This window comes from Globicephala melas, chromosome 12 (assembly GCF_963455315.2).
Source record: "Globicephala melas chromosome 12, mGloMel1.2, whole genome shotgun sequence".
Lineage (NCBI taxonomy): Eukaryota > Metazoa > Chordata > Mammalia > Artiodactyla > Delphinidae > Globicephala > Globicephala melas.
In genome coordinates, this window is record NC_083325.1 from 69,696,050 (window position 1) to 69,723,588 (window position 27,539).

A 27,539-nucleotide genomic window follows, 5' to 3' on the forward strand; every position below is an offset into this window, starting at 1 on the left:
TCCACAAGTGTCCTGTAAGGGCTCTGCATTATTAAGGCTTCTTTTGGGGTGATTTCACTATTGCCTTCTCCTACTCTTTTTGGGGTTTGTCCTTTCTGACCCTCTACGGCTATAGGTTTCTGTTTCATTTCTGGTGTCTAGAAATTTTCTTTGTTTGCTTTTGAGCTTAGCTATGTTTTAAACTAAAATTTAAAACAAATATGCAATGTTTCACTGTTTGGAACAGGTTTGGGAAATTCCCATATCTGATAATTTTTGTGTTTTGATTGGATGTCTCAGTAGGGCTCCCATGACACAACTTTGAAATCAGCCTTCACCCAATCTCTCTCTTTGTTATCCTTTGTCCTGGAATTATAAAATTACTTTATAATGAGTTTATAAGTGGGGTTTTTTTAAACTGGAAGAAAATGACATTTCAGGATTACAAGCTGTCTGCGTTTTAGGATGGAGACTAAAATTTGCTTCATGGAAGATGTTCCTTTGTTTTTGAATGTCCCACTTGAGTTGGCCCTTTTAGCTATGCTAATATAAAGCAATGACCCATCATCCTTGGTGAGAATGGGAAGCACTGATGGGGTCCTAAAGGAGATTTCTTAGTCTAAAATGTTAATACCCTTTAGTAATATACATTGAATGATTTGTAGAAGTCTGCCTCTGAACATTGTTTTATTCAGAGCACCACCATCTCCTAATTTGGAATCAGACTACCCTATGCCTGAAACTGGTGTGTTCTTGCAAAGTGGTGTGTGTTACTCTGGGATCAGTTGTTTGTACAAGATAAGAAGTTGAGATGGAGAAGAATGTGGGAGAGAAGTGCTCACTTCTTCAGCTTAGACTGGAGAAAACAACTGACTGGACCTGGCACAGCCCAATCTAGACTTGGGAGTGGGTGTCCCTCCCAAAGTGCTGTTTTAACCTGACCATTCTAACTTTTAGAAAATGTCCTGGCAGGTATTTTGTTTTGATATTCCTATTGTCAGTAATGCATAGAAGAGGCAAATTCTGGGGCAGGACAAGAGGGCTTTGGGAGGCAGATCTCAGCTGGGAGTAAGAGGGAAGAACTACTTCCAGGAGCTGGGTTGGCTGTGGGGTCCTTGCTTAGACCTGAACTCCAAGGAAGAGGGATACTTGGAAGATGCCTGATGGTGGGAGGAGGTTTATTCCTGGCCACCTGGAGGTAGTTGTGGGTGAGGTGGGGAGTGTGCTTGAAAAGAACATTGAAGTTAGCTCGGGGCTGTGGGCTCTCAGCAGAGCCACTTCTGAGAACAATGATAGGATACTTTCTGGTGTGTACTTCCCTTTTCCTCCCTAAGATTTCAGGCAATGTTGTTAACTTGTCTTTTGCCGTGGTGTAGAGAATTAGGAGAGAGCTTGGCCCATGCGTTGGGCAGAGGGACTGAGGTCTGCCTGGCTCTGGGTGTAAGGGTACCTTGGGGAGAGATCTGGGCAGAGTGGTAGGAGGGGCAGCTGAGCAGGTAGCCAGGGGCAGAGCTCCCTGGAGGGCTTTGTAAGTCATTTGAAGGAACTGGACTTTATCTTGTAGGTCCTGGTGAGCCACTGAAGGATATTAAGCTATAGAAAGAAAACCCAAATGAATATCTCATAAATTTGTAGACAGCTGGAGTGGACATCTACTGTCTTTGTCTGGCCAATACCTCTTCTACCTTCCTGTGGTAACAGATCCCTTCTTTCCTGTGGGGAACCTATTCCATCTGAGTTGGGTAGAGCTGATTGCAATCTTCTCGAAAACAGAGAGTGTGCCATTCCTGAAGCCTACACGATCCTTCCTTTTATTCAATACATGAGCCAATAATATATTTTTTCTCATTTAACCTAATTTGTCACATTTCTCTTGCTCATAAGAGAGAATGCTCACTGACAGTTGTGTGTTCTCCCTTTCTCTTCCCTAGACTCAATATCCTCAATTCATTTGACATTTGAGATGGTTTCTAGACCCCTCCCTGCAAAGTCATTCTCCTCTAGATGGAGATGTGCGCACCAGTGTCCCTGGGGGACCTTCTCTCTCAGGGTTGTATTTCAGTCAAGGACATGATGGGGTCTTCTCTGGAGAAATTGAGATAAAAGGTTGATATCTGTGGATCAAGTGCTGGGGAAGACTTTTGGGTGAGCCTGGTCATAGCCATGTATGATTTGAGGTATCTACACTTCTCTAAAGAATGAAGCAACCTGGTTCTACCTCAGGGAGTTCTCAGAGGCCAGCACCTTGAACAACTTCAGTTTCTAAGTGGAAGGGAAGGTAGAAAGGAGTGTGTCCTCATGATTGGCCAAAAGGATCCCAGGGTTTCCCTGAAATATAGATGGAACCACTCAGTCATCTTAACTGGCCATTAATGAGCTGATCCATAATTTAAAAGAGGCTTCAAGAAACATCAAGGGGAAGGGGACAGGGAGACACTCGGGCCAAACCTGTCCTTATCATTATCTGAGGGGGTGTGAGTGTGTGTGTGTGTAGAAGGGAATAGCGAGCCCACTTCCTTCCAGATCCTACAAGGGTTTCCATAACCCCCTTGGTTACAGTGAGCCAAGGACCTGCCTTCAACAGAACAGGCTTGGATTTAAACTCCTAGTTGATGGATCTCCTCAATGCCCTTTATTTATTTATTTATTTTTTTGCGATACGCGGGCCTCTCACTCTTGTGGCCTCTCCCGTTGCGGAGCACAGGCTCCAGACGCGCAGGCTCAGTGGCCATGGCTCACGGGCCCAGCCACTCCGTGGCATGTGGGATCTTCCCGGACCGGGGCACGAACCCGCGCCCCCTGCATCGGCAGGTGGACTCTCAACCACTGCGCCACCAGGGAAGCCCCTCAATGCCCTTTAGAGGCTGCTCAAACCCTCACCAGGTCCTGCTCAGTTTCTTCTTCCTCATTACTAAGTTACACATAAAATTAAAACCCTATGTGTACCGTGTTGGGTGTTTCCAAGTCCTATGGCCTTATGAGGGCCACCTTGCCTCTGAATATCCAAGGGAAAATGGATCAAACCCTCAACCCACAGTAGAGGGAAATCCGGGGTTTCCTGCAAGACTTTGGGGGGATCTGTTCCCAATCTCCTCTTACCTGTTTCTACTGAATTAATTCCCTTCCTTCCTTCCTCCCTTGCTTCCTTCCTTCTCTCCCTCCCTCCCTTTCTTTCTTCCTTTCTCTCCCCCTTTCTTTCTTCTTTTTTATGCTTTTGTCCCCTGAAGCTGTTTTCTTCTCTCTGCCCTGTGTCAAGACACATATAAAATATAGATCCTTTCCCTTGATTCTCCCCAAAGTAGCCCTAGCATAGGGCGTGTGTGACACATTTTCCTACATATAATTGGGAGAGCCGTGTTGCATCTTCGTACGGAGAACAGCTTAAAGGTGCATATCAGCGGGGCTTCCCAGGTGGCGCAGTGGTTGAGAGTCCGCCTGTTGATGCAGGAGATACGGGTTCGTGCCCCGGTCCGGGAAGATCCCACATGCCGCGGAGCGGCTGGGCCCGTGAGCCATGGCCGCTGAGCCTGCGCGTCTGGAGCCTGTGCTCCGCAACGGGAGAGGACACAGCAGTGAGAGGCCCACGTACCGGGCGGAAAAAAAAAGGTGCATATCAGCTATTCCCTTGCTCTTCCCCACCCGCACCGCATCCAGTACGTTTCCAGCCTCACTCCCCCTCCCCCCTTCCCCCCACCCCGGACCGGAGCCCGCCTCCCACAGCATCATTTCCCCTGTGGAGCAGCTCATTCCCACCGTCTGCCCAGACGGCGTCCGGGCCAATCTCTGCCTGCCCAGAAAACGTTAAGGACCAGTTTGAAAATTACTTTTGCCCTTAACACAATCAAATTATTGGTCTTAACTCCTTCTCCTACCCGTCTCTGTAGGCACGTTAAGGATTCATCATCCCTTTGATATGAATTAGGCCGCCCCCTTGGAAGGCAGAAGTGCTAGAGTAATTCCGTTGGTGGTTTAAATCACAGCTTTTTCCTTCCTGCTGCTCAAGTTTAACTATAGCCCAGAGATGTTTCCATTGACCTCACCCACCTAGTTTGACATATCCTTCCCCCTCTGGCTGCACCCCTCCCTTGTCAGCACCTCCAGAACCCTATCCTATGACCCCAATACACAAGCCTTCTCAAAATAACCCAAGCCCTTATTTCCCAGTGCTTGCTGTCCCCAAGCTGGAAAACCAGCCACAGGGACCATAGGAAGTCCCTCTTCTCCCTCCTCCAGCAAAGTCCTAGGAGCCCTGCTGCTTGCCTGGGGTCACTCTGTGTCTATGAGGCTGAGGGTCTCACAGTGTGTGACACGGTCAAAGAATGGTGAGCCCTGGCAAGTCCCCAGCACCCACTGGGGCACCGCGCTGATGCAAAGCCTCAGGAGGTGTTCATCTCTATCTAAATCGCAGCTCCAGTGCCTTCTAGGCCCTGAAGGGAAGCAGTCCAAACGGAACTTGGTCTCCCCAATGCTGCAGCCTCATCCTGAGCGACTCTCCCTCTATCACTGTGCCCCAGCCACACTGGCCTCCCTCCAGCCCCTCAGAACCCCAGCATCCTGGACCCCCAAGGCCAGGAGCCAGGACAGCCTCTGCCCCCACAGGTGGAGAAACGAGCATGGATTCAGGGTATGTCTGGAGGCAGAAATGGTCAGTTGTTGCAGTAAATATGGTGGTGGTGAGCATGCTGGACCGCCTGGGTCCCTCAGCACCTGGTCTAGGGCCATCCTTACCAGCACTCAGGTACTTCTTTTCTGGCCATTTTTATGTCAGCGTGGCTCAGCCAGCCTCCAGGGGAAGGATGGTCAGGGGGACTGAGGGCTCAGCAAACTTTGCTGCCAGCTTAGAAAGCTCCCTCACAATGACACCAGGAAGGGTAAGAACTGGTGGGAACAGAAGGCGGGGGAGCCTGGCAAGGGAGTGGCACTGGGCTTCCCCACTGGATCAGAATGGGGGCAGGACAACCCAAATGGCAGGGGTCCCTGAACTTCAGTCTCGTCAGCTGCCCACTCTCTGTAGCCGTGAGGAAGAGCTCCCAGCTGGCCGGCTGATCTAATTTCAGGAACCCTCTCTTCTGAAAGACAGTTCACACTCAGCTTCGTCAGCTCCAACTTCCAGAGGCCTTCGGGCTGACTTCCTGCTTCAGAGCTCCGACCAGATCTGGCAGGTGGGCGACTCAGTCAATTGGGTTTGCCTGGTAGGGGACTGAGGGCACACTTCGGGAGTGGAGAAGGAGGCAGGGTCACTTGGGATGGCGGAAGAGAGAGAACAGCAAGTAGGGGCTTGATGTGAGAGGGGTGGGCTATTTGCTAAATAAAATGTAAACCTTTGCCAGGTTTTCTGCCAAGAAGAGAGAAGTGGCTGATGAAAACCATATGTCTCTAAGTAAGTGGAAGGGAGGAGCCCTGCTTTGCTGTATGTGTTGAGGATACGGCTGTTGGTCTCCCAAGCAATGGAAAAATCTCTATTTTAAAGAATACAATGTTTAAGAGGTGCTCTGAGACAAACCACATTTCGCAATTAAGTAGTTTACAAGGTCAGCAAAGGAAGGACAAAATAAACTAGCCAAAGAAGGTCTTGCTAAATGCCAAAATTTGTTTAAAAGTTCAATGCTACCGTCCGAAACTGTAATATAGGCTTGTTATGGAGTGTTACAAAAATAGCCCAGAAGATGAAACTCTTCCTGGATGGAGAAACAATTAAAAATGCTTTAAGTACTGGTGTACATGTTGAATTTCTTCATGTTTGAAAGAAGTAATTAAAAAAGAATGCAAACTGTCATTTTCTTTTTTAACTCTTTCTACCTTGATCCTGAGGCAGAGTAAACCTAGAGACACAGACAAACAGAACTACTGTTCACTCTTTGCAGAACGGAACTCTAATTTCTTCATCCAACATTCACATTCGAGCATGATGCGGTTCCACCCGGCCTCGCCTGAACTTCCTGCATGGAACGCTGCCGCTGGCTCTGCTAGCCAAACACCCTGCCCTCCGCCCTGTTTGCAGGCTGCTACCTGTGGGGTTTCACAGGGCACTCACCTGCCCCTGGGGTGCCCTTTCTCCTGGCTCAATGGAAGGTTGTTAGCTGTTCTTCAAGGATAGTAATTGCCAAATTCTATCCACGCCACTGTAACTCCCATTTGAGTCTTTTGCGTACATAGATTCTAGTTCTCTGGTGAAAGTCTCCATCTTGTCGTCGATTTTCTTGACCATTTTAATCACAGTGATTTAAAAATCTGTACTGCATCAGATAACGCCACTCTTTGGATCACCTGTGGGTCTGTTTCTATTATGGAGATACATTTTCGGCTCTGACTGATGGGACATTTCATCAGAGATGATTTATCTGGTTTTCTGGAAGGCAGTTCAAGCGTCGGCACGCCATCTTAATCCAACCTGGGGTTGAGCTGGCTTGAAGCTGGAGGTCAGACTTTGAAGGCTGCTCTGTTTCTGGCTCACCCAGGCTCCTAGCACCTCACCCTTCTGGGGTTCTCCCTGGGAGCCTGGGTTGTTTTCTAGGGTCCTTCCTCTTGGGTGGGCCTTTGATTCCCAGTTTGCTTCCCCAGCCCCATCTTACCGCCAAAACTCCGCTCAACTCTCTAGTCTCTCGTCCGTGCTTTGCGCTCAGCCCTTCACTACTTGGGCGGACGCTGCTTGTGAATCAGCAAATGCCTCTGGGGAAGAGGACCTGGGAATTGTGAACTAACCTACGGTGCTTCTCTTCTCCTCTCTTTTCCCAGACATCTTGGCCCTCAGGTCCTACTTGTCCGGCTATTTTGAACTCCAAATTTGTTTCCTTACTCTATGAGATCGCCAGAATCTCTAACTCAAGTTCTCAGATTCTTCTCCACTGCTTTCTTCTTGGTTCTTAGTCTCTTGGCCCCATACTGCTCACGAGCCAGGGATACCTTAAGGGGAAAAGTAGCACCAAACGTCACCTCCATATGCTCCCATCTCTCTGGGATCCTGACCTTTCAAACAAATGGCTGCAGAAAAAAGGCTTTTGGATTTTGTCCAGCTTATTTTTGGTGAGAGAACTGGTCTCGAAAGAGCCACTCCACTTACAAGAAGTGGAATCCTCTACCCGCCCCATTAGAAGGTAAGCTCCCTGAGGTCAGGGAGCTTGTCTCCATCCCCACTGCGGTCCCAGGCAGATCTCATTCATGACATCTGACTATGACCTACGCCTGGACATTTCCAAATGTCTGTGTCCAGCCCGGAGCTCTTAGCCCCGCGTATCTGACTGCCACTTGTCATCTCCAGGAGGCTGTTGCACAGAAACTCAACACGTCCAAAATCATGTTCTTCCCCCCAGTCTGTCCCACCCCCAGGCTCCCAGCTCAGGAAGGGGCATGTCCTCCATCTACCCTGCGGCTTATGTCAGAAATCCAAGGGGCTCCATTAGCAATCCCCACTCCCTCCCCTCCCACTTCCAATCCCTGGTGCTGCTGATTCCACCTTAAAACGTCACACGAACTCACCTAGTTCTGTCCTTCTTGCCACCGCAGCCCTGTTCTGGCGCTGCTTCCCTCCCTCCTTCTTCAGGAGTCTCCTCACATTCCTCCCCAAAGCCGGGCTGGCCTCCTTCCAGCATGTTCGCCAGCCACCCTATGAGCAGAATGACCCCTTGAAAACAAAAATATGACTATGTCATTTCTCAGCATAACGCCCTTCAATGACGTCCACTGCTTTTAGGAAAGCTTTGAAGATACACCCTCAAGGAGCCACCAGGCCCACAAGTTCTACCCCAACCCAACTTCCAGTCTCGCTTTGCCTGACTCGTGCCCTTGACACACATTCCACCCTTAGGCCCTTCTCAGCTCTGCCAGCACCTTGAGCTCCTCTCTCCCTGGGGGCTCCTCTGCCAGGAGACACTCTTCTCTCCCGTCTGCTTCTCTCCTGTCCACCCTTCAGGTCTCTGCTAAATGTCCCTTCCTCCAAGGAGCCCCTCTGACCCCTAGAGTTGGTGGTGTTGTCATTGTGTCCTGCACTCTGTTCACAGCACCAGCACAGAAACAATTGTACAGTTAACCAAGTGATTACTGCCTACGTTTCTCCCCTATTAGATGCCAATCTCCTTAAGGCCAGGGCTATGTTTGTCTGGTCACCACCATGTCCTCAGCACCAGCAAAGTCCCTGAGACATCTTAGAGGATCTGTAAATAGTTTTCTGAATCAGAGAATAAAAGATAGAGGTCAGCTGGCACTCCCTACCCAGACAGCCACCCAGCAGAACACAGTGCAGGGAGTGCCCAGCAGAGAGAGGGAGGCTGGGATGGGGTTTCTAGTTAGCAAGTGTCTCTGAGAGCGTGACTCTAAAAATAAGGAATTCTAAATTGCTGTCTAATGCAACTTCTTATTGCTGGGCTTAACGCACTGGCCGGAGAGCCAGCAGATCTGGGTTCCAGTCCTAGGTCTGGCACAAATCATGACAAATAGCATTTTTATAATGCTTCGCAGTTTACGAGACATTTCCACAGATAGGATCTCATTCAACCAGCTCAGTGACCTCCAGCAAGCAGCTTTTAGAGGCCTGTTGGGAAGGAGGAGACCAGGGAATGAGCTGGGTTCCAGACCCTGCTCTGCCCTGCTCCCCACGGGATCTCAGGAGACTTTCCTCCAGGCCCTGAGTCTACTGTAAAATGAAGGGGTCCAACTAGGGGATCTTTGAGGTTAGTCTATTGGAATTTAGAACTAAAAATTCAGGACTGCTCCAATCAGAATGCAAAGTCTTTGGAGTGTCCTTTTTCTCTCACGTAGCAGGGCAGCGCCCCCCAGAGGCTCCCAACAATGCCATGGGTGCCCCACCGAGGTGTCCCTGAAAGGAGGAATGAAACCAGGACTTTTGTGCAGGTGGGTTACTTGAGAACCCATCCCAGGGAGCAGGAGTGAGGGGCTAGAGAGAGAGGTGGAGAAAGAGGAAAAGCCCAGCTGGGGTGTGTGTGTCCTGATCACTCTGTCTCAAGGGCTATAACCTTATCAGGCCCTGCTGAAAAGCCACAGAGCACCTCCCAGAGCTGTCGCTCAGAAGCACAGGCGTGGGAGCCTTTTTCCACCAGTTCCCAGCCTGACTGGTGGACAGTCACCCCAGGGAGTGTCACCCTGAACTTCTGGGCTGTGCTTACCTGCAGGCTGAGGAAGCTTCTTGATAGAGCAGACCTGGGACAGAAAACGCAAGGAGAATCCTTCAGGCAACACTCTGGGATGGACCAAGCTCTCTTAGACCTGTCCCCGCAGCAGCCCCAGAAGTCAGAGTGGGACCTGGGTCACCAGGGCATCTGATACAAGTCGCAAAGGGGCAGGTGCACCACTGTCCAGCCCCAAGCAAGAACGGGAGCTGGGGCTCCCATTCCCCCACCAGTCCTCCACCCTCTGAGTGTCCAGGCCCCCCACCCTCTTTTCTGCAGAGCTTTGTGGTGTCCTGGGACATTGAAAATGCAGGTGGGGGTGTCTGTCCACCTGGGCAATTCAGATGGAGTTCAGCAGAGCCTTGGAAAACAAAATGTTCTGCTGGATCCTCCTTGAGTGACAGCTGGCTGGACCCGTGATGGAGCTCCGGCCCCACAGTGAGGAAGTGGGTCGCTCATGTTCCCCTTCTCTTTGGGCAGTGAGTGGTGCTCCCTCAACAGTTAAATGGTTTGTCTGCAGGCTCTGAGCTCCCCAGGCCTGGCAGTGGCAGTGGCCCCAGTTGGGAGACCCTTGCCCTGCCTCTCTGGTGGCATAATACTTCTTCTCTGTCCTTCTTTTATAAACTCTGGTCTTTTGCTTCCCTCAGCCTTCCTTTTGGATTTTCAGAAGTCTGATTTGTTCATAAAACAAGGAACATTGGCTGGTTCTAGCTCTTTTCCTATACTACAACAATTTTACTTTTTCCCCAGGCAATGTGAATGGGAGACTAAAAAAAAAAAAAAAAATGTCTCTTATGAGAAGGTAGAAAAGAACACGAAGATTTAAATTTCAAGATATTCTCTGTCCACAATTCTTCCTCTGGGTAAATCTGTTTAACTCCCAAATAAATTTCACTCTTCCTTTGGGGAGGAAGGGGTCTCTTTCTCTTCAAAAGATTGGATCTAGTTCTCCATTTCTCTGACTGTACCCCAACCGCACTCCAGATTTCCTAGTGTTGTGTAATAAAGAATTCAGATAGCTTCTGTCCCTGGCCCATGGGAGGCAACCATTATAGCCTCAGGATTTCCCAAGTGAAAGGAATGTGTGTCTTCACTCTTCCTGGTGGGCTATTCAGACCATGTCTGAGCTCATGCTAATGAGATGACCCAGCATGGGGGCTGGCTGTGCCAGAAAGACCAAACGTGAAATTAGAGGGTTGGGTTTTGAGCCAGTTGATGTCAGCCCGACCGCTGCGGAGGAGTGGAGGGCTGGAGATTAAGCTCAATCACATGACTGATGATTCAGTCAACCATGCCTGCAGGATGAAACCCCAATAAAAACTCTGACCTCAGGCTTGGGTGAGCACTTCCTGGTTCATGTTACATGGCAGTGGTCCAGGAGGGTGCTGCATCCTGAGGACACAGAAGCTTCATATCTGAGACTCTCTGAGACTTCATACTATGTGTCTCTTTACTTGTCTGGTCCCGATTTGTACCCTTTATAATAAAACAGTAGTCATCAGTGGGGCACTTTCCTAAGTTCTGTGAACTGTTCTAGTGAATTATCAGACCTGAGGGAATAGTGGCCACTTAGCAGAAGTGCAGGTGGCCTGGGAACCCCAGAACTTGCAGCTGGTGTCTGAAGTGAGGGCAGTCCTGTGGAGGACTGTGTCTTTCACCGGTAAGGGCTGCACTAACAACAGATAGTGTCAGACTTGCACTGTGCCCAGGTGTACCCACCTGCTTCTTACCTCACCTGGGGAGCCCTACTCATCTGTAAGGAGGCTCTGTCTTCTCCAAGCATAGGCCCACGCCCCACCCTCATCCCAGAAGCCAGACACAGAGGCAGGAGAACTGCCCTTGAGATGAGCATGACCGAAAAGTTGACGTGTGGCGGGGTGAGAGGCCGTCTCGCTTGAAGGCACTGGGCAGTGTGGGGCGTGACTGGCTGGAGTTCCCTACCCTTCCCCTCCTTTCCCCACTGTCAGTGTCCAGGCTCCAGCCTAGCTCGTCTGGCTGGTGAAGGTCACCAGGGCCCGTGGACCAGCCCTTCCAGGCCTGAGCTCCCCCTGGCTTCCCAGGCCCGCTCCAGCTGCTCTTAATTCAGTGTTCTCCTCCTGGCCTGGCCATGGAGCCTTTCCTTGGTGTGTGCAAGGAAAAGAGAGTTTATTATCTAAAACTGCCCGAATTTTCCTCTCAGGCTTCCACTCCCTAGACTTACCGTTAATAATATTTCAGTGTCTTCCAAGTTGAATGACTATTTCCCATATAAATATCCTATCTATTTGAAGAGTTACTCTGTTTCAAACTCCCTGCTCCCCACCCCCATTGCTATAACAATCCTACTCTCCCCCAGACAATATAAATGGGAAACTAAAGAACTGGTTTAAACAATCTCTTTGGATGAACCAGTCTCTCTGTGTAAATATTCAGCGTTTCAGGTTATTGTCGCCCCTTCTTTCCCCTAAGTTGGTATCTGGGTGCACGAAGCAGGCTCACCCGGCCATGGGGAGGCCTCCTTGGATCCGTGCTTGTTCTGTGCCTCTTTGCCTGGGTCCAATGAGGCATGACAGTCACACCTGGACTTCAGGGTAATGTGCTGACCTGCACTGTGAGGGGTCCATGGTGTCCCATTTGCCTCTGGAAAAGTGCCTTACTGGGCTCTGCATTCTGGCCAGGTCTTTGCTTGAGCACTCAGCCCCTGTGATGTTCTCCCTGTGCCCCAGGGTCCCCTGCGTGGCCAGGGAGGCCAGGAGCCCCACCGCGGTCACGCCTCCCCTGCCACTGGGGCACCTTCGCTCTGCACTGTGCTGGAAACGGCTAAGACCATCAGGCAGACCTCTAGAGGTGTGCAGCCCCCCTGACCCCTCCCCCACCCCCCCAGTGACCTCGTAGTAGGGTGATTCGAGCGCCAAGATTTTCAGCACCCCGGCGTCCTCACTACCTTCCTCATCCCCTCTGCCCCCAAGATGAGAAGGGCAGGACTTCCACCATTTTTCTTCCTGCCTGCCAGGATGCCCCTACAGAGACCAGGATCTGCAGCACCCAGACCTGCCTCTTGCCACAACAAAGGAATTTAGAAAATCCTTTCTCCAGACAGAGGATGGCTTTCCAGTCTGCTCAGTTGCAGGGAATTCAAAAAACAAGCCTAGGGCTTCCCTGGTGGCGCAGTGGTTGAGTCCGCCTGCCTATGCAGGGGACACGGGTTCGTGTCCCGGTCCGGGAAGATCCCACATGCCGTGGAGCGGCTGGGTCCGTGAGCCATGGCCGCTGAGCCTGCACGTCCGGAGCCTGTGCTCCACAGCGGGAGAGGCCACAGCAGTGAGAGGCCCACATACCGCAAAAAAAAAAAAAAAAAAAAAAAAAAAAGGCTAGCTGATATTCAGAGCTGGGCAGTGACTTGCTTGAGCAAGATGTCCCCTTGCCTCCAGCACTGAATAACTATAGTGAGTGGAGCCCCCCTGGGCTACAAGACCCACAGGCTGAGGAAATAGATCAGAAACGATTTCAAAACCCAATATCTCATTTACACATTCCTTTAATAATATTTATGGTGGACCTACTATGTGCCAGGCACTAAGTTAGGACATAAACACTCCTTGAAATTGTTTGTAGTAAAAACATTATTAAGATATAATTGACCTACTATACAATTCACTCAAAGTGTACAACTCGGTATTTTTCAGTATATTTACACAGTTGTACAATTATCACCACCATCTAATTTTAGAGTATTTTCATCACCCCAAAAAGAAATCCCATATTCATTAGCAGTAACCCCTCCCACCCATACTACCCTCCCCCTAGCTCCTGGCAACCACTAATCTAACTTTCTGTCTCTATGGATTTGTCTATTCTGGACATTTCATATAAACAAGATCATACAATCTGCGGCCTTTTGCGAATAGCTTCCTTCATTTAGTATGACATTTTCAAGCTTCATCCACATCGTACCATGTATCAATACTTCAGTTATTTTTATTGTCGAATATTGATCCATTGTAAGGATACGTCACATTTTATCTATATGTTCATCGGTTGATGGGTGCTTGGGCTGTCTCCACTTTTTGGCTGTTATGAATAATGCTGCTATGAACATTCATGTACAAGTTTTTGACGTGGACAAATGTTTTCATTTCTTTTGGATATATACCCAGGAGTGGAATTGTTGAGTCATATGTGTTAAAAAAAAAAACACCCAAAATTCATCTGAGTAAATTTTAAAGTTCTTATTGGCTTTATTCAAGGATTCATGAATCAGGTGGCATCCAGTCTAGCAGACAGAAAGGAGCTCGGATGAGCTGTACGAAAGGAAAGATTTTTATAGGCAGAAGGAAGGGAGAACAAGGAAGGTAGAGTGGCAAACAGTAGATTGGGGTCGCAAGGTCACTTCCTTTAACGGATGGCGGGGTCTATCAGACTTCACTAATGACAGGTTTAAGATTCCATTCCTGGGAGAGCTGAAACTGTAATTAAGTTTCAGTTTGGTGATGTGGGGCTTAGCATGAGTGACTCCATTTTGGGCCTGTTGTCTTGTTTTTAACATATGGTAATTTTGCTTAATATTTTGAGGAACTGCCAAACGCTCTTCCAAAGTGTCTGCACCATTTAACGTTCCCGCTAGCAGTGTAGGAGGGCTCCAATTTCTCTACGTCCTCACCATCCTAGTGGGTGTGCAATGATATCTCGGTGTGGTTTTGATTTGCATCTCTGTCATGGCTAATGATGGTGCTTTTCACGTGCTCGTTCATATATATCTTCTTTGGAGAAGCGTTTATTCAAATCCTTTGCCCATTTTTTTAGTTGGGCTATTTGTCTCTATTGTTGAATTCTTAGCATTCTTTGTGTATTCTGGATACAAGTTCCTTCTCAGTCCTTTTTGAATCTGAAGAGACATCTAAATCAAGGTCAGAGCAGGGGTTACAATTTTAACAGTTGGTGGAGTTCGTTGGCAGGTGAGAGAAACCTTGCAAAGAATGCATTTTGTCCCACGCAGAGGATTCCTGCAGGGACGGATCCTGGAGGGGAAGTGTGCAGAACTGTCGGGGCATGCCTGGGCCTGCTCTCTGTTCAATTACACCCCTTTCAGAACCCCTGCCAAAGAGGAGTTTGAGAGATTTGACAGGCTGGAGGGGGGTAGGAACACTTGCTGGTTAGTGCATTGAAGGCAGAATTGTATGGGTAATTTTTCTTTCTTTTTCTTTTTTTTTTTTTTAAGGAGCATAGGCTTTTATTTCTTGAGCAGATGAGATGGCACATAGAAAAGCATTCCGGAATTACAAAGCGATGCAAAGGTAAGGTGATATTCTTATTGTTACTATTGTTATTTGTAGGAACGGATGAAAACCCTCTCTAGGATGAGAGCCTGTGTGTAGGGGTGGAGTGGGCAGGGATTGGGGAGTGGGAGTTGTGGGGGGATAAGAGCTAAAGGAGTGAGGAGGGTAGCAGAGTTTGCAAACCTTGGTTACCTGTGTGTGAGATGAGAGAGAAACACCTCTGTGATTTCTGGCATATTCCTTTACCACCTGTCTAATTATTTACTTAATATTTTTCTCTAGATGGGCTCCTATTTCTTTTCATCAAACAGATATATTTAGAAAGGAAATATATCACAGGTAGAAATGGCAAACCTGTATCAGTTTCAAAAAGGAATGGACAGGGGCTTCCCTGGTGGCGCAGTGGTTGAGAGTCCACCTGCCGATGCAGGGGACAGGGGTTCGTGCCCCGGTCCGGAAGGATCCCACATGCCGCGGAGCGGCTGGGCCCGTGAGCCATGGCCGCTGAGCCTGCGCGTCCGGAGCCTGTGCTCCGCAGCGGGAGAGGCCACAACAGTGAGAGGCCCGCGTACCGCAAAAAAAAAAAAAAAAAAAAAAAGTAAATGTCTCCCTCCCCTTCCCAGGCCTTCTCCCTGAAGATAGCCACTGTTCACAGTTACTTTCACATCGAGGCTTCCAGAAAAAATTTTCATAGATCTACATAAGTATCCTTCAAAATTTTATCCCATCCCTACTGTAGCACTTACCCATTTCTAGTGAAGCATCATACTGTCCTCGACCTTTCTTTTTAAGTTTTTATGTTGGCTAGTTTTACATACAGCACATAGAGACCTGCCTCATTCTTTTTAATGGCTAAGGAGCATTGTTTCCTATAAAAGATATATCATTTATTTTACTACCCCCCCTATAATGTACACTTAAGTTGTTTATGGGTTTTAGTTCTACCAAGAATGCTATAGTAAACAAATATTTATGTATGAAGAGCTTATCCAACAGGTCAGATTAAATCCATAAGAGAGATTTCTAGCTATAGAAATGCTGGGCAAAGGGTGGCTATGTTTAAAATGTTGACAGGGATGACGGGATTGTGCTGTACCAATGTATTTTCTCAGCACTTGAGCATGAGTATGCCTGCTCCCCTCTCCATCCAGAAAGTTCAAAGACTCTCACATGGTCTTTGGGTCGCTAGGGCTCCTCACATGTGCCTCATGCGCCTTGCCTCAGGGAGCTTCTGGGGCCTCCATTAAAATTAATAAGTAAACTAAGTTCTCCATTAAAACTAGTAAGTAAACTAAAAAAAAAAAGGAAGACAAGGGAACCAGGAAACAGAGGGTGTCAAACAGCGGAATTACAAAGATGACAGTGAAGAGAAGCCCATGATACTGGTGCATGCAGCAGGCCTGAAAAGCAATGAGTCCAGATTAGAATTAAAGAGTTAGGAGTTCCAAGAGTGATGCCCCCAAGAAAACAAAATGAACCTATAGGCGGTGTAATGTATATCACCATATTAAGAGGAACTTTACAGTTCTGCAGAAAGTTTTGGGATGAAATAATGATAGAAACACTGAAGCCTAAGCGAAAGGAATACAAAGTGATTATTAACTCTGGGAAAAACAAAGAGTCTTGCAAGAAAGAAAAATGTAATCACGTTGCACTAGGGAACTCAGCTGTGAGCAATGTTTGAATAATACATACATAATATGTAATAGTATATACAAATGTAAAAATAATATGTATATAATAATAACATAAACACTGAATTTTGATTCAGGCAAGTCATCTTATATTGGGAAGTTAGGGGAAGGAGAAGTAGTATACAGAGAGAGATAAATCCTCTCTCTTTTTTTTAATAGTAAGAGGGCACAAAATAAAGTCTATAATGAAAAACATACCAATAAATGGCAGTATCAGCACTGTCTTTAGAAATACTATGCAAATATTAAGGAAAAACCAAGAGAAATAGCAAATTTTTCTTTTAAATGCTGCCTCTGGAGAGCAGGGGTAGAAAGGTGGTATAGGACACTGGGTATTAGTGATATTAATTGTGAGCCTTATAGCGCTATTGGCTTTTTTAACCTATTTATCTGTCTTACTTTGGTAAACTAGACTGGCATATATAGGATGCTACAGTTTTTGTAAAATAAAGTGTTATACATACATGCATATGCACACACACACAGAGAATACCTTAGGAACGGGACACACGTGCGCGCACGCGCACTTGCCGATCTTAGGTCAGCTCCTCGGAGGGGACCTGGGCACTGACTACATCAGCGTTAGTGTGGACGCACTGTCTGTAACGTGAAGAGGCAGCTTCGATATGGGTGCCCAGCAGCACTTGCCGTGGCTCAGGGAGCAGATGGTACGTGATGCTCAGGGGAGAAAGCAGCCGTCGTGGGCTGCCACGGCCAAGTTGAGCCTGACTAAGCTCCGATCACTTCTGAACAATTTTCCGACGTCACCTCTGACAACGTGCTGTGATTTTCCTACAAACGTGACAAAGGAATGTGGCTTGGTTGACTACACTTGGATGGAGTTAGCCAGTTGAAAAAAAGTAACCAAGAGACTGATAAACAGAGGCAATCTTTGCAGGAGAGTGCCTCTGCCCTTGTCTAAATGCTTTCCCACCTGTGTTTTGCATAGGGCATAAAGGCCTGGTCACTGGATCTGCAGATGACACATAACGGGAGGGGCAGACCACATGTGACGGCTTCTTCCCCGTCCAGGGCTGCCTCCAAGAAGGGGTCTGTCCACCCTAAATTTCTAGCCTGTGGGAATCTTCTTTCACATCCCGTTGCTCTCTGAAAAGAGCAGGTCCCTTTCATCCTCAGCTTTCAGGTCAGCCTTCTATGACTTCTGGTTAAATTTGCTGCCCTAGAAACTCCTGCCTTCCAGATGTCTCTTTGGGCTCCGTGCACTGGCCCTCCAGGGCCCTCATCTTCAGCTGTGGCTCTAGACCCCGGGTCTGGGACCTGACACAAAAAGGGCACGTGTGGCTTCCTTTAGACCTCTGTGGCTGGGCCTGGGTCAGCCCAACTCAGTTTGAGCAACTGGGATTATGCTGTATCACTCAGGGATGGCTCCTGACACGATCTAGGGCTTGGGGTGGATCTGACGTGGGAGACTGAAGCCTTGCCCCTAGCTCCTGCTCAGGCTGACCTGGCCATAAGGTCCCTCTGTCCTCTTAGCAACCTTGAGGTCCCCCAAATTTTCAGTCTCCAGGCCCTGTCCTGGCCGTTAGCCCCTGGTCCTCCTGGAGCACCAGGAGGTCAGCAGGCAGAGTGGTTACGCACTTGCTTCCTGGAAGCCAAAGGCTGGAGCTCGAGGCTCAGCTTTGCCATTTACTTGCCGTGTGATCTCGAGCGAGTTTCTTACCCTCAGGGAGCCTCAGTTTCCATACTTACAAAAAGTATCACATGTATCAACCTCACATGATTGTTATTAGGACGATAAGATGATCAAATCTGTGTCAGGAGTTACAGCAGTGCCTGGCACAGGGATCGGCGCTGAGACTGTGGTAGCTGTTATTTTCATGGTATTATCACCTTTTTGCAAATGAGGAAACTGGCTCAGAGAAATGAAGTGATTCGCCCAAAGTCACACAGCTTGGAAGTAGCAGATCATAGGACTAAAAGCCACAGTTTCCAAGCTAAAGATAGGGCCATTTATAAAATACCTGCAGGCCGTTCCATGGGGCAAAGAACAATTGACCCCATGGGATAGGAGTGAAGCCCAGGTCGGGGAGCCCAGCTGGGGTGGAAGGTGTGGAATTGGAGGCTTTCACTGGAGCCGGGTTCTCAGTGCTGCCTGTATAATACAAATACAGAAGCATGTAGAACCTATAGGGGCCTGGGCCCCATGCTAGCCTTGAATGAGAATCTCTAGAGCTGAGTACAGATACTTTCACAAGCTCCTCACATGATGTAATGTGGGACCCAGTAGAAAAAGGCTAAATTGGAGGGCCTCAGAGGCAAGGATTTGGACAGGATGCCAGAGAGGGGTCCAGAGTGCCTGCACTGGAGGATGGAGGGGGGTGAATGAGACTCATTGGACAGAGGGCAAACGGAGGCCCAGAGTGGACATGGCAGGTCCCAGTCCCGCAGAGCCCGCGGACAGCCCCTCCCCTTGTCTAGCCAGGTGTGGCCGGAGATGCAGCTTGGGTTGCTTGTTTTCTGGCAGGCGGGATGTGTGAGTTTTTCAAATGGCTTTGACTTTTGAGTCTATTAGTGATTAATTCAGAGCTCCATTTAGAGCTAGCTGATCCATATTTGGAGGAGCAGAACGTTTTGTGGCAGCCGAGGCGCAGCCACGATTCATCCGCAGGCAGCCCACCCACTTGGCAGCCTGGGAAGGCACGAAGTCTGGGCAGGGCCCTCTCACAGCACCCCCTAACCCAGAAGGCTCTTCAGGGTGAGGGGTTGGGCCTGGGTGGGAGGTGGATCCTGTAGAGGTGGGCAGTACAGCCCAAAGAGCCTGGCTTAGGGTTCAGACCCCACTCTACCTCTTCCAAACTGCATGACCTGGGCAGACCCCTTCAACTCTCTGAGCCCCGGTTTACGCATCTACGGAAATGATCACCCCATACCTCTCATGCAGGGTTGCTGGGAAGATGCAATGAGCTAATATGCTTGAATGCACTCAGCACACAGAGCTTGGGACACAAGAAGGGGGTAGTAACGGCAGTGGAGGTTCCTCCTTTTCCCCCTGCAGTCCTTCTGAGACCTCCCTCTCTGGGCTCCTGGGGAAGGAGCTTTGGCGTCTGCAGCTCTGGCTTCACGCTTACCCCTGTGTGACCTTAGACAAGGCCAGTTAGTTTACCTCCTTGAGCCTCAGGTTCCTCGTTTGTAAAAGTGAGATAATGGTCCCTACCTTTCAAGATTGTTCTGCAGGTTCCACGAAAAACGTCCATGCGAGCTGGCAGCGTGCAGCGATCACTCCCAGTGGAGGACCAGGGTGGGGGACGGTGGGAGTAGCCCACCCTGGGCAACGGCCATACAGGTGCCTGGCCTCAGAGAAGTCTTAAAAATTAATATAATGTACTGAAAGTCAGTCTGCTTTTTATCACCCCACAGCAGCAATTCTAACAATGACAGCGATCGAATGCTCCTTTGGACTGGGGCAGACCACTGCCAGTGCCCCTTCCCCTTGTAGGCCACTGGACCCTCCAGGGGCGATGGCTTTCCTCTCTTCCTTGCTGTCCTTCGGTGTCCCTCCTCCCACCCATACTCTCCTGGAGACAGTCTCTCCTCCCCCATTTCACACCCCACTTCTTGGCTCTCTCCCCAACTTGTCGGTGTAAAGTCTCTGGCGACAGCTGGGGCCCCATACAAGGCTGACAGAGTTCATTCTCCAGAATGTGGACTGGGGGGGGGGCACAGGATGAGGGCTTCCCCTCCTGGCCGGGGGCAGAGTTCTCTCCTGCCTGCTTCCTCTCTGTGATCACACAGCCATTTCCCCCTCTACCTGCCTGTGCCTCATAAACAAAATCCCTTGGCGCGGTGAGGAGGCCGCAGACAGACATTGATTATTGGATCGATGGGGACAGTTGTTCAGTCCCACAGTCTGGGATCAGCGCGCTGGCCTCGGGTGGCTGTGTGATCTGCTGGCAGCAGGCAGCTGGGTTCTAATCCTGACTCGGCCACACCCACCGAGCGACCTCTTTTCTCTGAGCTGAGTTGAGGGTGGGGCTGGCCAGATGGCCTGGGGTGGCATGCTGACATCCCCAAGGCCCTGCTGGTTTCTCCATCGCAAATGAGGGGCTGGAGCGAGAGAGGACAGAAGTCCCTTCCGGTGCACTTGCAGACTGTGTTCAGGCTACAGAGCACACACTCACATACCTTTCCTCGAGCCTGGCGTATCTTTGCATCCACCACGGTGCGCTGGCACACTGGAGCACCAGGGATGTTTCTGGAAGGGTGGAATGATCTATAACTGTTTTCTCTGTGTCAGTTAATTCTGAGTCCCCTTCCTCCAAAGAGAGCCCGTGGGAGAGGGGGCCTGCTGGTCCCCACTCCCCGCCCACCACGCCTCTCTTCTTAGCATCCACGACTCCTTCCTGAAGCTCTGTCCCCACGGGAAGTACTACAAGGAGGCCACCTTGACCATGGACCAGGTCAGCTCCCTGCCAGCTCTGAGGGTGAGTCCACGGGGTGGGGTGGAGGGGGTGGGGGCGGCCTCACTGGGATCTGCTGAGGCGCGGAAAGCACTGGTCTCAGTGTCCTCACCTGTGAAATGGGTGGAGTGGTGGGCCGGCTCAGATTCCATGTGCTCCCTGAGGCCCTGTGCACTCCAACAGGCTGTGTTGCACGAGCTGCCAATCTTTTAGGGACCATCCTTGAGCTTTTGTCCCTGTTGTGAAAAGACTCTGCCCTTCCTCCAGGGTGCCTGGAAGAGCCCAGAGGTGCACGATAAAAGGGCTCCCCAATCACTCCTGAGATTTTAATTAAACTTTGTGCAAAGCATAGAGAGGTAATGCCAGGTTAACAAATCATGGCAGTGTCAGGCTTCCTGATTTCTCATTCGGATCTTGGCAGAATAATGGTTTGAAGGTGTCATTGTGCAGTGAGAGCCCATCTTCATTTCTGTCTGGAGGAAGACAGGCTCAGAGAGCTGTGGGCGCCTCTTTAAAGAGGGCTGGGGGCGGGGTGGCAGGAGGGGTTCTGAGGGAGAGATGGTGGGTGGGGGGGCCCCTCCGAAGTGACAGGCCTGTTCTAGGGCAAAGACCGAGAAGGAACAATAGCCCGGGACTTGCAGTAGAGGCTGGAACTGAGAAGACAAGGGAACCAGAAGGGGTGTGGGATCTCGGGGGGAGCTGGGAGCAGAATCCTCAAAAAGGTGACATCATTGGAGAACGTGTCTATCCCAGATGCAAAATGGGGAGCCTGTCCTCCAGGCTGTGTCCTCCTCACACACACAGCCCCGCACACCCTCACACCCGCAAACACTCAAACACAAGGTGGGGGACTTCTCCCAGACCTAGACTGAGAGGCAAGGCTGAATGGGGAGCTTCTGCCCTCCCCTCCCTGGACAGGCGGTGGTGTCACTGTTCAGTCCCAGAATATCTGAATGCTAAGCTTGGAAAGAAACTTAGAAACCATCAGTCTAGTCACTTTCCAGTATTCGCCACTCTGGTTTTATCCATCGGAAAACTGAATCCCCAAGAGGGAAACAGCTCATCCAGGGCCACATGACACGGCCAAGCCTGGAAGTCAGGCAGGACTCTGACCCCACGGCCGGGCTTGCACTTCCAATCAGGGCTTGACTCGGTGCTGACCTGTGTCTGGGGCTGCCAGGCGCCTTGGGGAGCAGCTGGCAAAGACCCGCCCTAGAGGGCTGGCACGGAGGGTGCTGCATGACCAGTGGCCCCAGCACTCTGGATGGATCCAGCACACCCTAGACACGCTTGGGGGCTCTGATCTGAGGCCCAGAGGAGAAATCACTGGACTAGGTCAGAGGGCTGGGTCCGGGCCCAGCTCCATCACACTCCACGGATGACACATCTCCCCTCTAAGTTTAATCTCCGGTCCGGAAAACAGCATGCGCACCCTGCGCTGTGTAACAGACCTTGCAGGGATGAGCCATGGTCCGCTGCACCCTCCATTTTGCTCGCCTTCCTCTCCCTTTTCTTGGGGTCTGGGGTGGGGCCGCCAAGGCTGGAGAAGAACGGAGGAGGGGCAGATGGGCACTTGGGCAACAACCCCGGGTGGCCTGGGGTCTGCTTGGCCGCGGGCTCGTCATCTGGCAGACAAGGGCTGGGGGCCGATGCAGCAGAAATGTCAGGCTACTGTAAAGTGCTGTGATGTGTGAGGGGCTGTGGGCGGACCACCGCCCCAGGGCGAGGCCACAATCTGGGTCATCTCTGGAGCCCTAGAGCCCCAGGAGCTTGTTCACCGGACAGTGGCTGGGGACTGAGACGGGGTCTTGGGACAAGAGTAATTTTACATTTCTTATTTCATCCTTCTAAACGGTCATTATTTTATTCTATCCTACAAATAAAAACCACATCATTGCAGAAAAACTGGAAAACACAGACAGAAAAGCAAAAATATGGTAAAAATCATCACGTAGCCTACCTCAGGGTATGACTGTCATGATCATCTTGCCTTATTTCTTTCCACACTTTTTTTTTTAATGTGGATATATAAGTGTTTATTGGGATCACACTGACTTTTTTGCTTGTTGCTGTTTTTTTTCTTCCCCTTTTTAGTTTCTTTGTTGCTTTTCCAACTGGTTCTGAACAACCAGTACCATCTCACGAATTGAGGACACGGAGCCTTTGCCACATCTAGAGAACTAGGGGACGGGGCATAGGGCCAGGACTGGAAGAGCTGGCTTTGAACTCACTTGCTAGGCAAGTGATCTCAAGCAAGTCACTTCACAAAAGGAATGATTGAGGGTGAGGGGGAAGCAAATAGGCCCCAGCAAAAGACTAGGAGGGAGGGGTGCAGTGTGGAGCTGTTCTCCTGCAAGGGAGAGACCTGGCTCTGGGTGCTCCCAGGCATAGGCATGGGTCCAGAGACGTAGGTTTCTCCACCGTAGAAGGAAGCACTTCTTAATCATCAGAGCTGCATGCAGAGGGAATGAGCTCCCTGTCCCTGACGGGCACCAAGCGGGAGGCTGGCCAAGCATTCGGCTGGGGTGTTCTAGCACACACCTAGGTATCAGAGGAGACTGGACTGCGTGCACTGGTGCCCTCCTCACCCTCCGGGTCTGAGGTTCTGATTCTACCCTGGAGCTTGGTCTTACTCTCCTTTGTGTCATCTACCACAGTGTGTCCCAGACTTTGGACTTCATAGTCCGATAAAATCCACCACCCCCCTACTCAAAAAGTGATTATTTTGAGGAAGGACTAGCTAGAAATGCCAACTTTCCAATTTTGCCAAGTAAGGACTTAAAACATGTCTCCACAATCATCATTTCATTTTTAAAAGATGTCCATTTTAGAACAAAAACGTAAGAAGGATCTAATCCCAGAAGCAATAACAGTTCTTTCCACACACATCCCCTTTTGTTCTTATTTTTCTCCCTCTGTTACTGGTTGTCAGGAACTTTGTCCCTGATCATGCCTGGTCCTCAGACTAGCATCTGGGGTTTTAGATCCAGGACTCAAGTTTCCGTCTGTGCTTTTCCTGTCTTGGTCGAAGTAGAAAGCTGACTTCCCAAAAGGAGCAAGGAGAGGGTTGATGGGAGGTGGGGCCCCAAGTGTCCCCGTGTCCTCTACGGCCCCAAGGACGGGAGCTGGGTGACTCACCCTGCCCAGAACACATCTCTGGAAAAGCATTGAGAACGGGGCCCCAGGGAGCTCTGGGTACTGGTATTACTTGGCTCAGGGTCCTGACTGATCTGGGAAGAAAGTTCTGTTTTCTTAACTTGGATTCACTCGTGGAAAAAGTAGGTTGGTTAATATTGGGAAGCGTCTGTCTGTCAGCGGAGGGCAAGGCAACAGCGGCCTGGGCAGCAGAGGCTAGCGGAAAAGCCTGACCACAGGAAGGCCCTGCTGGGCCAGGACGCACTGCCCCTTTTTACCGAGAAGTTTCTGTTTTCTTTTTGTCTGCTGCTCTGTTTGGTGTATTTAGAAGTGAATTAGCTCAGTGTTTCTGTTCTTGTAAATAATGATCTTGCTTTCTGTAAACACGAATGAGGAGTGGCATGGTGTGACCCGCCTGGGTTTCTAGTTTCTGGGACCAGGACAGCCAGCCGCAAGACCTGGGGGGAAGGTACTGGGGTCTCACAGGAGGTCTGGTGGAAGCTCCCACACTGAACAGGGCCACCGCGCACCTCCGGCCTCTTCCCACCTCCCTTCCTGGGGTTCCTGCAGGCAGGTGGTCTGTGCACAGCATCAACTCTGTAAAGCACTGAGAGGTTTGGGAAGCCGTCGAGGTGTCAGGAGACGTTCCAGGTACGGCTCCTAAGGTTTCAGCCCCAGCTTGGTTTCCATCTATCCCAGTTTTCCTGGGCCTTTCGGAGGCCTGCCTATATATAGGCTACTTAGAATAGCTTGCAATAAACTCACTCCCGTCTCTTCTCCCGTATATTTCATCTTCCTCCCTTTGCTCTCTCTCCTGGGAGCTTTCCTCAACTTTATCTTCATGTCCAATTTAGTTTTTCACTTCTGCCATCATGATTTTCGTTTCCAAGGGCTCGTTTTTATTCTCTGTTTATTTCTCTTTCTTTTAATAGTACGCTCTCATTTTTACTGGACGTAATGTCTTCTCTGATCTGTAATCCAAGGTGCTTCTTTCCACGAGCTTGTTTGGGTCACCATCTCTCATGTCAGAAGCCTTCCTTGGGTACTTGGTAACTGTCTGCTCATAATTAAGAGTGGAAGGTGTTGCTAAAAAGCTGTTTCAGAGCTCCAGTCTCTGGGTGGGGTTCGTCGACTGGGAGCTTCCCTGAAGGGTGAACTGAAGGGGCCATTTCTTGAGGACAGTCAAGAACAGGAGGAAAGTTCTGGCTGTCAGGATCCTGGAGCTCAGCTGGGGAAGAATCACTGAGGAACGGCTGCTATTCCCCCGTGTCCTCTCTGTCTTTGTGGGTCACGCCTCTAAAGACTGCTTTACTATAATTTTAGTGGGTATCGGAAGGGAATGAAAAGAGATGCAAGGGTTCAACCTGCTATCTTTATCCAGGATTGACACCTGCATTCCTGATGTTCAGTAATACGTTTCAAAAATGTTTCCAAAACACCCACTCCTCATTGTTGCTGAGTATCTTGAGGGTCTCAGAATCTTCTACACAGACAGCAGCTGTCCCCAAACTTTTCTCCTGGAGAACTCTCCACGTCCGACCTCCCAGATGCTCCGCTTGGCTGGTATCCTCAGAGCCTTGCTCCCTGCTCTCCCCTCCCGTCCCCACACCGCCCTGCAGCCCAGCCAGGCTGCTCGGGGAGCCCCCTCCCTCCCCACGGACCCCTGGGAAAGGTCACTCGTTGTCCTGTTGATTATCAGAGGGCAATTCCCACGGAGAAGAGACATTTTTTGGAGTCTGATGAATAGGGCTTCCCGCATCCGGTCCTTATCCATTCACCCCAGAAGTAGTTATTAGGCATTTACTATATGTTGTATATGGAGTGAGGTCTTGGGGGCTTAGAAGGCCTTTTCTCAGCAAATTCAGGGATAAGAACCAACAGGAGAATCACAAACCTTGGGGGCTTTGCAGAGCTCAGATTCTCGCCTCCAGTGCCCAATGCTGGGGCCCAGAGAGGCTCACAAAGGCTACGCGGTGGGCGCAGTCCCTCCCAGAGACACCCAGCCCAAGACACCTTGGTCATGCTGTTGGCGTCCCCTCCCAACTTCTTAGGATGCTGAGCGGCTTCTGGGGCAGTCAGGCAAGTCTGGGCACAGCACCCCTCCCCGGGGGCCGGGGAAGGACCTCCCTAGCACTGTCCTGTGGCTGGGACAGGGTCAGGGCTCAGCACTGGGGCGCTGCACTCAACTCTCCCGGCAGCCCTCGGCTGGCTGAGTCATTATCTGCATTGACAGCTGGGGAAGCAGAGGGTCAAAGGGGGTAAGCAATTGGTCCAGTGAAAACTCTGTTATTATAAATGACCATCCTGCTTCGTCTGGCGGAGTCCCCGGCTGGAAGGGGTCCGAAAGGCCTTTGGGTTCTCTTCTTCCATGGGTGGTGGCACACCCAGGAAGAATTGGAATCCACCTGTCCATCTGAGAGGCGGTGGGGGTGGACGGATGGCAGTGACCGACCCTGGGGGTCTTCCTAGTGCAGTTGTGGACCAGCCTTGTCAGAGCCTTTTCATGGCCGCCTCGACAGATGAAAAATCTAAGGCCCACAGATGGGACATGCCTGTTCAAGGTCAAGGGCCCATCAGAGCCTGCGCCAAGGTTGGGACCCGCGCCTCCCGCTCCAGCCAGGCTATTTCCATGCTGCACGTTCTGAACTCCCACCACATCCTCGGGAAGCTCCGACTGAGGTTTGATCCCTATGAGGAGCTGGCCTGCCTGCCCCTAACATTCACCTCTTGGCTCCCATGAGCTCAGGGCTGTCCTCCGAGTGCACCACATTCAGCCAGAGAGCAGAGAACTGGACAAGGAGGGAAGGCAGCGGGCCAGGAGCGGGTGGGGCTGTGTTGCTCACCCGCGGCCCAAGCCAGGACAGCTGGACCCAGTGATAATCCTCGTGCTGTATTTAGGCCACTGCCCTGAACCTCCCCCTCCCCTGTAGATATTCTCCCTGGCTTGCTGAAAAAACAAAGAAGCAGATTGGATGGTTATAGCAATTCTGCTTTCCAGCCCCAAACGTCCACTGCCATTAGCCGAGTGCCTCTTGGTTACAAGTCCTGTTCATACTCTGCCTTATTTGCTTCTCACCACGTCTGTGAAGCACAGCGTACCTCCCCACACTACAGGCGAGGAAGCTGAGTCTAAGTTAAAAGCTCTATCCGCAGCCCCACGATTGGAAAACTGCATTTGCCTCCAAGACCTGTTTGTTCTCCATACTTCATCTACTAGGGAGGATGAAGTCAAGGTTTCCGAGCAGGCAACACGTGTGGGTGTGTGCATGTATGTCTACATGTGTGTACATGGAGCAGGGGGAGGAAGGAGCGTGGGGAGGAGCTGGCGGGCTGGACAGTTGGTGATTGAGGGGGGAATGGCTTTCCCATCTCTGGCTGGGTCACCTGCCGAGCCCACCCTTGGGTAGCAGATGACACATGTGTGCCTCGTGTGCTAGGGAGGTTTGCGCTTAGGTCCAACTCGTTTCGGGAGGGCGCCTCCCAGAGCCCAGCCTCTCAGGCTCCTGAGGCAGGCCTGGGAATTGTCGGATTCCCTAGTCCCCAAGCCAGGCCCCACCCCTAGTGCCCGGACTCCCGCGTGAACAAATGTTCCACTGAGAAAGGAGAGAGAACAAAGGGCCGGGCCTCGCCTGCCAAGCACCCCAGCCCAGCCTCCCAGGCTCCCACCCCAGGCCCACCCCCACTCACAGGGCCTGAGGTCACTCTGAGCCTTTCATCTCATCGGCTGGCTCTCCCAGCCCTCCCTCCCAAGATAAATACTGGGGGTGACCTGGGGCCTCCCCACATGGAGCTGGCCACTGCAGCTCTCACTCACCCAGGGCTGTGGGCAGGGCCACCTCTGTCCATTCAGCAGAGTTAAGACCGCAGCCGCCCTGCCCCGCCCCTTGCCATCCCAGCCTGCCCTGAAATCTGTGCTGTGGCCTCGCACACACATCA

General features: G+C 50.5%; 1 protein-coding gene across 3 annotated transcripts in view; it reads left to right on the forward strand.

Annotated features, from left to right (window-relative positions):
- CIB4 (calcium and integrin binding family member 4) overlaps positions 1–27,539 on the forward strand; it is a 90,294-nt gene that overhangs the window by 33,605 nt on the left and 29,150 nt on the right. For all 3 annotated transcript variants that reach the window (XM_060309525.1, XM_060309524.1, XM_060309526.1), the window contains exons 3-4: positions 14,299–14,374; positions 20,396–20,492. In XM_060309525.1, coding sequence (XP_060165508.1) covers positions 14,331–14,374; positions 20,396–20,492 — 141 coding nt within the window. In that variant the 5' untranslated portion in view covers positions 14,299–14,330. The remainder of the gene's footprint in view (positions 1–14,298; positions 14,375–20,395; positions 20,493–27,539) is intronic.